Source organism: Lemur catta, chromosome 1 (genome assembly GCF_020740605.2).
Source record: "Lemur catta isolate mLemCat1 chromosome 1, mLemCat1.pri, whole genome shotgun sequence".
Lineage (NCBI taxonomy): Eukaryota > Metazoa > Chordata > Mammalia > Primates > Lemuridae > Lemur > Lemur catta.
In genome coordinates, this window is record NC_059128.1 from 8450959 (window position 1) to 8462083 (window position 11125).

General features: G+C 49.2%; 1 protein-coding gene across 1 annotated transcript; it reads right to left on the reverse strand.

Annotated features, from left to right (window-relative positions):
* Positions 1-375: 375 nt before the first annotated feature.
* Positions 376-10491, reverse strand: BDKRB1 (bradykinin receptor B1). Its single transcript, XM_045561269.1, has 2 exons — positions 10406-10491; positions 376-1460 (listed from the first exon to the last, which is right to left on the reverse strand). The coding sequence occupies exon 2, from the start codon at positions 1448-1450 to the stop codon at positions 392-394; it is 1059 nt and encodes a 352-aa protein (XP_045417225.1). The 5' UTR covers positions 1451-1460; positions 10406-10491; the 3' UTR covers positions 376-391.
* Positions 10492-11125: the final 634 nt, after the last annotated feature.

Sequence of the window (11125 nt, forward strand, 5' to 3'; positions counted from 1 at the left end):
CTCAGCTTTGTGGGCTAAAGACAAGGGGTTGTCAGGGCTGGTTCCTTTTGGAGGCTCCAGGGAGAATCTGTTTTGTTGCCTTTTCCAGCCTCTAGAAGGTGCCTGCAACCCCAGCTCAGGGCCCCTCCCCAACCCCACCCCCTGCGTCACTCTGTCCGTGGTCACATCTTCTCTGACTCTAAGGACCCTTGTGATTATATTGGGCCCAGATAATTCAGGGCCATCTCAAGACCCTTAGCTTAATTATATTTGCAAAAATCCCTTTACCATCTTTAGTAACATTCACAAGTTCCAGGGATATCTTTGGGGGTCTTTATTCAGCCCACCAAATTGTACTTATTACGTCATAAATAATCGATAAGAAAGCCAGGCTTCTTGGTTCACTGCTGTTTTAATTCCGCCAGAAACGCTGGAGGATTTCTTTCCTATGGGACGAGAACATTGGAGAGAGACTTCTAGGGGTGCATTGTTTATAAAGTTCCCTGACCTTGGTCCTGAAGAGCCGGCCCACAAAGACGTAAATCACCGGATTCAGGCAGCTGTTGATGAAAGCAAAGAAGTTGGCCAGTTGCAGGCCCAGGTCGATGAAGTCCTCCCAGAAGCAGCCCCTGATGGCTCGCACCTGGAACAGGAACTCCAGGAAGGCAAAGAAGTGGTAGGGGGCCCAGCAGACCAGGAAGGTAGCCACCAGAACGAGGATCAGTGCCGTGGTCTTGCCGTCCTTAGGGACCCTGCCCTGTATCCCCCTGACCTCCTCCCGCCGTCGCAGGTTGGCCAGGATGTGCCAGTTGAAGAAGACGATGGCGGCCAGAGGTAGGAGGAAACCCAGCACGTTCAACTCCACGATCCTCGCGAAGTGCCAGGCCTGGTGGGGGAGCTGCAGGACGCAGGCGGAGACGTTCAGATCCGGGACGGCTTCGATGGACCGCAGCAGGAACGTGGGGACACTCAGGAGCCCCCCCCCGGCCCAGATGAGCACACAGGTGGCCTGGGCCTGCCTCCGCCGCCGCCACCTCCGGCTGGCCATGGGGTGCACCAGTGCGTGGTAGCGGTCCTGGCTGATGGCCACCACCAGGAAGATGCTGATGAACAAATTGGCCTTGATGACCCCGTTGACGACACGGCAGAGGAGGGCTCCGAAAGGCCAGTTGAATTCGTTCCAGATGTTCTCCGCCCAGAAGGGCAAGCCCAAGACAAATACCAGATCGGAAGCTGCCAGGTTGGCCAGGTAGATTTCTGCCACGTTCAGTCGCCGCCGGGGCAGGAGGAAGACGGACAGGACAAAAAGGTTTCCCAGGAGGCCGAAGCAGCAGACGGTGATGATAAATACCGGCAGCACTCTGTGCAGCAGGTCCCAGGCTTCCGGAGCATTGTCACAGGACGTGGCATTGGGAGGGGAGAGCTGGCTCTGGTTGGAGGACTGGAGCTCTAGGGGGGTCCAAGTTGCCATCCACAGTGACCTGAAATGAACGGCACATAGAATAAAACAGGAGGCAGCAAACTAAGGCCCGCGGGCCAGACCGGCCTGCCGCCGGTTTGGGATGGTAAAGTTTTATCGGCACACAGATACGCCCGCTCATTTACCGATGGTCTATGGCTGCTTTGGTGCTACAGTGGCCGAGCTGGGTGCTTGCCACAGAGACTGTCTGGCTTGCAAAACTGGAAATATTTACCGTTTGTTCCTTTCGAGGAAAAGTTTGCTGACCTCTGGTTTAAAGGAAAGGCCCTGAGTCCAAAAATCCTGGTACAACCACTTGGTGTGAACATCTTAGATCCATTGACTTTTACTTTCATTTTAAAAAATTAGAGTAAATCGAATCCCTCTTGTGGGACTGTGGTGCGAGCTGGTGATAGTACTATGGGGTGCTTAGCACGGTGCCTCGCGTAGAGGAAATGGCAAACGGAAGGTGGCCTTTAGTCTTATTAACAACCATATAAGTGTTACTACTGACAGTGTAACAGATGTTTAGTGAGCACCTACTTTGCACCAGCACTTTGCTAGGTGCTGGACATACACAGGACAGAGCAGCCTCAACCTCACGGTGCTCACTGACCAGAGGGGACGTGGACATGGAGACGGTGGTTGTGACCTGAGATGGAATCAAAGCCTAGGAAGGGGACAGCCAGCAGGGAACTAATCACTGGCACGGGGACCAGTGGTGTGGACAGGGTGGGGACAATGGTGGAAGGCTTCCAGAATGAGAGGATTCTTCCGCTGGGCTTCAAAAATATGACTAATAAAATTAGAAGAATAACAACTAACATTTATTAAATGCTCTCTGTGTTCCAGGCACCATTCTAAGTGTTTCACATTTAAGTGTTTGCTCATTTTATCTTCCTAGCAGCCCTGGGAGGTGGAGGCCGTTGTCATCTCCAGTTGGCCGATCAGAAAATTGAGTGCTGGCCGGGTACGGTGGCTCACGCCTGTAATCCCAGCACTCTGGGAGGCCGAGGCGGGCGGATCGTTTGAGCTCAGGAGTTCGAGACCAGCCTGAGCAAGAGCGAGACCTCGTCTCTACTAAAAATAGAAAGAAATTATCTGGCCAACTAAAATCTATATAGAAAAAATTAGCCGGGCATGGTGGCGCATGCCTGTAGTCCCAGCTACTCGGGAGGCTGAGGCAGTAGCATCACTTAAGCCCAGGAGTTTGAGGTTGCTGTGAGCTAGGCTGACGCCACGGCACTCACTCTAGCCCGGGCAACAGAGCGAGACTCTGTCTCAAAAAAAAAAAAAAAGAAAATCGAGCGCTAAGACCTGAGTCACTTGTTCGGGGTCACACAGCTGGTCCGTGGTGGAGCCTGGATTCAAACCCAGGCAGCCTGGTTCGAAAGCCTGTACCATCAGTTCTGCATGTGATGTCCCCCCCTGGCAGGTGAGTGAGCCAGGCTCAGAGAAGTCAACCAGCTTGTCCAAGGAGACCCGGCTGGTGAGTACCGTGCTGGGCTGTGGACCTCAGCTGCACGACCCCACGGGCCACGCTCACAGCCACGCTGACTCGCCTACCACCACCCCGTGTGAGTTTTGGGGGGAGAGGGATAGGGAGGCGAAGAAACCCAGCCCCTTCCCCAGGCCAGACCACCCCTCCCAGCCCTCTGTGGTCCCACGAGGGCTAGATCACATACTGTACTTGTGGATTTGGGGTCTCCTGCCAGCAAAGCAAGGGACCCACAAAGTCCCATACACAGAGCGAGCAGCTGCCTACACTGTGGCATTTCTGGGGGCTCCAGACAAGCCCCAGCACCCCAAAATCCTTCTCCAACCTGGGTGAGTTAATATACGCAAGTGCCTAGCAGCATTCCTGACACGGCATCAGTGCTCGGCAAACGTTAACTGTCGTCATCACCATTGCTATTGCTCAGTGACGCTTCACATTCCTTCAGCTGGGCAAAGCCCCACAGATTCTAACAAAAGATATCGTATATGACAAAATTAATCTTGGAAGAGTCTATTTGGCTGTGTGACCTTGGGCAAGTCACTTCATGTCTCTGAGCCTTTCCTCATCTGAGGAGGGCATGATGACATCAAGAGGCCCTTCTAGCTGTGACATTGTCATATCACTCACACTGAGTCATTCTCACTAGAGTATAATTTACTGGTTGCTCCAGGCATTTAGCCACTGAATAAGTATTTACTGAGCACCTACTAGGTGCCAGGCACTGTTCTAGGTATTTGGGACATGGCTGGGAATAAAGCCGGCAAAAATCCCTGCCCTCTTTGTGCTTATAGCCTAGTGGGAGGACAGAGTCAATAAATAATAAACATACTAATAATAATGTTGGCAGGTGATGGCAGGGGGTGGTAGCAGTGGAGGTGCTGAGAAGGCGTCAGGTCCTAGATATATTTTGAAGGTAGTACCACCGTGATTTTCAAGGGTTTTGGCCTGGGCACCTGGGAGTATGAAGTTGTCATCAAGTGAAATGGAGAGGACAGACTGAAGATGGGGCAGGATTTGGGGGGAATATCAGGAGTTCTCAATTCTGGACTTGTGAAGGTCCAGATGTCTATTGGACATTAAGAGGGGATGGCCAGAGGGCAATTAGATACACAAGTCTGGTGTTCAGGGACAAGGTCTGAGACCATGAGGCATAATTGGGAGTTGTAATCTCACAGATGATGTTTAAAGCCACAAGACTGGAGGAAATCACTGAGGCAGAGAGCAGACCCCGAGAAGAATAAGCTGCCTGACTGCCCGTCGACATGTCAGCGGAAAACTTGGGGAATTACAGTTTGGTGGCTGTGAAATGCCCAGAGCATGTGGAGGAGGCTGGATGCTCTTGCTACAATGGTTTTGTCATTCTTTGCAGGGCATAAATTCACAACTGTATGTTTATTTTATTATTGGTCAATACTTTTAAAATTTGTGATAAACCCTTCTGGAAGTGATGAGCTAAAAACCAAATGTTTAATGAAAATTTAAGTACTGAACTTGTGTTTCTCAAGGAAGTTGATGGTGATTGTAACTTGCACAAAATGTTGGCTTTTGCATCACTACGGGGGCTGTAGCGATTTCACCGAGCACAAGAAAACCAAAGACTCAAAGCTGCCGGTTTAGAAGTTAGTAATTTTAAGAAGATTGTGCTCTAAGACACTGATTTCACCCATGTAGCAGCAAAAGGTGCGGTTGTAGATTGCTCCGAGAGGCATGACTTTTCACTTAGATCAAATGCCTGTTCTTTAAGTTAATTCAGCTGTTCAGTTCCAGCTTTTCTCGTGCACATACAACAGTGGCAGTGATGGCTGGTGGCCTGCTGGCTCCATATGAAGAACTTCACAGACAGTCAAACGGTGCCAGTTTACTATCAGTATACTCAGAGTCTTCAAATCAAAACACCAGTGAACTCTAATCACAATTCAATTCTTTTATCCAATTCATGGCATCAAAGCAGAGCTTTTGGAAGTTTGTTCTGGCAAAGTGAAACAACGGACTTTCTTTGAATGCTGTTCTATATTAAGTTTAAATGTTTCATACAGTTTTTATGGTAAAAAGATAAAAAATGATAAATCCATATAGGGTACTTACCATGAATGAAGCTTGCGGGACTAGAAGCTGCTCTGGGAGAGTCAGTGGGTGAGTGGTGAGTGAATGTGAAGGCCTAGGACATCATACTACTACAGACTTTATAAACACTGTACCCTTAGGCTACACTAAATTTGTTTTTTTTAGCTAAACATTTTTAAAATTTTTGTAGATTTAAGGAGTACAATGAATTCTGTTACATGTATATGTTGTATAGTGGTAAATACACTAAATTTTTTTTAAAAAGCTTGTCTTTCTTTAATGGTAAATTAACCTTAGCTTACTATAATTTTTTACTTTATAAACTTTTAATTTTTAAAAATTTTTGACTCTTTTATAATAACAGTTAGCTTAAAATACAACACATTGTACAGATGTACAATAATATTTTCTTTCTTTATATCCTTATTCTATAAGATTTTTTTCTATTTTTAAAGTTTAAATTTTTTTTTTTTTTTACTTTTTAAACTTTTTTGTTAAAAACTAAGACAAAAACACACACGTTAGCCCAGCACTGCACAGGGTCAGGATCATCGGTATCACTGTCTGCCACCTCCACATCCTGTCCCACTGGAAGGTCCCCAGGGGCAGTAACTCACGTGAGGCTGTCATCTCCCATGGTAACCATGCCTCTTCTGGGTACCTCCTGAAGGAACTGCCTGAGGCTGTTTTACAGTTAACAATTTTTTTTATAAGTAGACAATGTTCACTCTAACATAATGATAAAAAGTGGAGTATGGTAGATAGGTAAACCAGTGATGCAGTCATTTATTACGAAGTTTTATGTAGTGTACACAATTGTATGTGCTAGACTCTTATACAACGGGCAGCCTAGTAGGTTCGTTTGCACCAGCATCTCCACAAACAGGTGAGAAATGTGTGGCACTTCGACGTGACAATTTTTTCAGCTCCATCATGATCTTATAGGACAACCTTCATACATACAGTTTGTCGCTGACTGAAATGTCACTGTGTGGCTCATGACTTCACACAGGTGTATGTGTATTTAAAGACTTGTTTGGAAAATATTTTTTGACTAGAGCTACTTCATAACCTCATCAATGTAATATAATCCATTTGTTGGTATCTATGTCTTTCTTTTCTTTTCTTTCTTTCTTCCTCTCTCTCCCTTCTTCTCTCCCTCCCTCGCTCTCTCGTTCCTTCCTTCCTTCCTTCCTTCCTTCCTTCCTTCCTTCCTTCCTTCCTTCCCTCCCTCCCTCCCTCCCTCCCTCCCTCCCTCCCTTCCTTCCTTCCTTCCTTCCTTCCTTCCTTCCTTCCTTCCTTCTTTCCTTCCTTCCCCTCTTTCCCTCTTTCTCTCTCCCTTTCTTCCTCCTCCTCCTCCTTCATCATCCTCTCTCTCTCTCTAAATACATGATTTTCAGGGAAATAATTTCAACTAGACTAGAACCACTTTGTAACTCCATCAGTGTCATAGGACCGATTTGTTGGCATGTGCACACATATACTTCAGGTTGTTTCTGTTCCTGACACGTGCCCCCCAAGAGAATTTTCACTGTCAGGGTGTCCCGGCAGTCTGGACAACACCTGGTGCAGCCACCCTTCCCCTAGCTCACCTCTGCTGCCAGGCAGGAGGGTGAGGTCTCTGCTCCAGGGGTTGGAAGGTGGGAATCTGGGCTCTCCTGTGACTGGTCGGGTTTTCTCAGAGAGGAGGGGGCGAGGTCCTGAGCTGAGGTGGGAGGGTAGGGATGAGGGGGGTCTGAGAAGACAGAGGAGGGTGTGGAGTACTCACTCATGGAGTGGGGACTCACAGCAGGACCGGCAGGCCATGGCATCAGCGGCCCTGCTGAGTTTGTAGTGGCGGATGCAGGTGAGCCTGATCTCTCAGCTGTGCGCCTGGCCTCTGCCATGCCCAGCTTAGGGCACAGGTGCTTAGCGCTGGATCTACCACTGCAGTGGGCTGCTCTGCCCAAGCCCCCTCTCCAGGGCACCCGCCCCACTGCTGGGACACAGGCTCACAGCTGCATCCCTCTCTGAGCATTGTCCTCGGCCTCCAGCAGCAGCCTTGACCAAGGGTCTGCCCCTCCCAAGGGCAGCCCGTAGCCAGCGACTGGCCAGCCCCCTAGCCTTGATTTGGGACAATTCTATGGGGCCACCCCCTCTGGAGCACCCTGTGGTTTCAGCTGGGGCCTCAGTTGCAAGTGCCTGCCTGTCAGCTCCCTCTGCCCAGAGCTGCCTGCCTCAGTTCCTGACACGTGACCCCCAGAGAACTCCACAACACACCGCGGCATGGAATCCCATCTCAAAATCTGCTTCCAGCTGTGCGCTCTAAGGCAGCTGGGGTTGGAGTTTTGCCAAGTGATTACAGAAAAGCAAAAGAGGGCTGAGGTTTAGACGGACACATAGAGGAGGAGGCCACGTGAAGATGGAGATGGAGATTGAACTGATGCCTCTACAAGCCGAGGAGTCCCACGGAGGGCCGGCAGCCCCCAGAAGCAAGGAGGGGCAAGGCAGGCCCCTCCCCTGGCATGTTCGGAGGGAGCACAGCCCTGTCGACACCTTGATTTCAGATGTCTGACCTCCAGACCTGGGAGAGAATGCATTTCTGTTATTGTAAGCCACCAGGTCTGTGGTCTTTTGTTATAGCAGCCGCAGGAAGCCAACACGCCCAGCAAGCCTGCCTTCTTAGATGCTTGGTGGGCAACCCCAGCGCCCCCCGTGCTGTACAAACTTTGAGGAGCTGCTTTCTCAGATGCCCACTGGGCCACAGGCCATTCCTTCCCTCGACACTTCTCTGTGTACACTCAGGAGGCCCCTGAGGAAGACCTTGTTTAGTCTCAGCCCAGCCTCCCCCAGCGCTGGGGCTTCCGCCCAGACTTAACCCTTCAGAGTGTCAGGTCTGTGCTGGGCTTTAGGTGACTTGGTCCTGACGACGTGCCTGGGAGGAAGGATGGGTATTTTTGTCCCCAAAATACGGATGAGGAAACCAGGAGGAAACCAAGAGAAAACCAAAGTGAAGTGACTTGCCCAAGGGCACATGGTGACGTGAGCCAGTCTGTCTGTACACGGCTCTTCTAGGCCCAGCTTGGAGTCCGGGCCTCTGTCACACGGCAAGCTGTGGCTACACAGAGGACGGGCCTGGAGTCAGAGAACCTGGGTGTGGGTCTCCAGGTCACCATTTTGTGATTCTGGGCAGGTCAAGTAACTGAGCTGCAGTTTTCTCATCTGTAAAATGGGAATAACGGTGGTTCTTGCCAAGGGTCATTTTGAGGCAGGAATGAGACCACTTATGTAAAATCTCTTTGTATTTTATGGGTCACAGTGCATCACATATAAGGCTTTAACAGTGGTAATCGCGGCAACAATAGTAATAGTAATGGTGATAATAAGGATGATGACATAAAGTGTCCTGGTCCCTCTGAGTGGAGGCCACCTCCCCTTGTGTGGGCCACCACAGTGCTGTGACACACGGTTGGGAAGCACCCACGGAGACCCCTTTCTTCTCTTCCTGAGCTATGGAGCAGTTCAGGGATGACCTGGGATCCAATGCGCTAGGACACTAAGGTACTAAATTCCAAAAGGCTGCACCCCACCAGGGCCTGGTTCTCAGCTATAAGATTCCCATCTGTCTCCAGCCTCCAGGCTTTCACCACCAGGAGGTGTAAGAAGGAACTGGAAGAGAGAGAAAGGGATTCATTCTGGAGACCGAGAGCCACAATGAGGTCGGCTTGGCTTCCCTCCTTTCCTTCTTGAGGCAAATGTCCCTTGACATTGGAGGTGTCCGTGAACACAGAGGTGGAGGCCCGTGTCTCTGGGCAGTGCGGGTGCATGAGCATGAAAGGATGGTTCTTGGGGACACGGGAGGGGCCCTGGCTCCTCTGTCCTCTGTGGAGAGCACAGAGGTCAGCGGGCTGTCAGCCTGCCCAGGCCCTCCCCAGACCACAGGAGGGGCTTTGCCCCGGGACGCAGGGTCAGCCAAATAACGGCCCCCAGAGATGCCCACGTCCTAGTCCCTGGGACCTGAAAATGTGCTGCCTTTCATGGCAAAAAGGACTTTGTGGATGTGGTTAAAATAAGGATCTTGAGATGGGGAAAGGATCCTAATTACCGGGGTGGGCTCAGGGTCATCACAGAGTTCTTACAAGAGGGAGGCAGCGGTGTTGAAGTCAAGGGAAGTTCGAAGATGCTGTACTGCTGGCTTTGACAACAGAGGAAGGGGCTGCGAGCCAAGGAATGCAGGCGGCCTCGGGAAGTGGGAAACCACAAGGAGCGATTCTCCCCCAGGTCCCCCAGAAGGAGCAGAGCCCTGCCAGCACCCTGACTTTAGCCCAGGGAAGCTGATTTTGAACTTCTGATCTCTAGAATTGTAAGGTAATCATTTGTGTTGTTTTAAGCCAGTAAGTTTATGGTAGTTACAGCAGCCGCAGGGAACTACTACGGGGGCAAGGCTGCCCTCCAAGGAAGTCGGGGATCACCCCCTAGATGGGGGCTTTAGCTCAAGCCTGATCAGGTCAGGGGACACTGCCCTCCTTCCCCCAGGGCCTGGGCATGGCTGTGGCCACTGCGGCTGCAGCAGGAGTCTGCTGAAGCTGGGCTTATTTTTAAAGGGGTTTTCTTCACCAGCTGCTGCCTATGTTTATAAAGTTGGCCAGGGAGAAGAGATCTTCCTTCACCGGTTCTTAGCTTTAGCTCTGATATTTGCCTGGCACATAGTAGGTGCTCAGTAAACAGGAGCTATTGGTTTTATTAGTGATATTTGATCCTATTTGAAAAACTCAGAAAATGCATTGGGTGGATCTACTAGAGATGATGATGCTGTCATTCCTCTGTGATATTTTCTGAATTCTGCACATTTTATAAAGCCTTGACATGTGCTACTTGGAAGAGAGTGTGACTTTCCTAAACAAATTATCTTTCTTCAAATTAACTTCAATTTCAACAGTGAGGTGATGGTAAGGCCATTGGAAATACAGGCACAGATGTTAAAGACTGTCAGCGTGGTCACATAAGATGCCATTTTCAAGCCACAAATAACCCGACTAGTTCTTGGCCTTATGAAATGCTGTAAGCCATACTGGAAGGACTAATTTGATTTTTATAAATCAGAATTTGTAGGCTGTAACTAGTCAGACCCCTGACATGTTTCATTTGACCTTGATACAAGGAACTACTGCTGGGACCATCCCAAACTGTTCCAAACACTTTCTCTCCTCCTGTTCTGGAAAAGCAATTAAAACTCAAACTAGGCATGGAAATAAAAGTCTCTTACGTTGATCTAGAATTATTAAAAAGAAACATACACCCACAGAAGCGGAAAATTTTGCCAGTATCTAGGCGTACAAGGAAGCTTTTTGTTTGTTCTTTTTTTCTAAGAAACACAGATTTCCTCTTATATTCCCATAAGAGAAAAAAGATGGTCATTTACTTACTCAGGCAGAAAATGAAAGACTCACAACTTCAGCTGGATTTTCTGATGCTGAGAGCTGCTTTCAGAGGTGTTTTCTGTTCTGGGAAGCTTTGTGGAAATGTGGTTGTCTTAAATTATATAACCTCCCCTCCCATGATGTCACCGGGGGGATTGCCGAAAAAGTGAGTCTTTCAAGACAGAGGAAGCAAGCTGGGATTTGGAAAGGAAAATCTACTTTCCTCTCCCTGCGCACTTTGGGGATGGTGAGAAATTATTCAGCTACTATCTCCCTCTTTACTTTGATAACATCTGGGGAGACTCCCAATGCTGTCCAAGAGCCATAGTTGGCAAACGTGCCCTAAAAACAAATACTAGCATCACTACCTTGCCCCCAAAGGCTCGCAAAACATTGGTGTGCATTGAGGGATGACGTTTGCCCCATTCACAGTCGGCTCCTGAGTGTCTGGGGTTCTGCAGCAGCTCTTGTGGGAGCCAAACTGAATGTCCCGTTTTGGATTTTGGTCATGAAGGATACCTTGCCAGGAATCCATCAGCGTGGACTCCATTGTGCAAATGGAGAGCTAGGAAAGTGTTTGACTCATGCAATGCTCAGAGCTGAGTAAGGTCAGATGCACTTTTCCTTAATCTTGCTTGGCAGTTCCAAAGTCCATTTTTGATGTAAGCCTGCATATATCAAGTTGAAGTGCTGCTCAATACTTCCAGTTCCAGACAGCAAGAAATT

What these genes read in the sequence shown, in the direction of transcription:
- BDKRB1 (XM_045561269.1), bottom strand. Translation starts at nt 1,450, where the DNA reads ATGGCAACTTGGACCCCCCTAGAGCTCCAGTCCTCCAACCAGAGCCAG.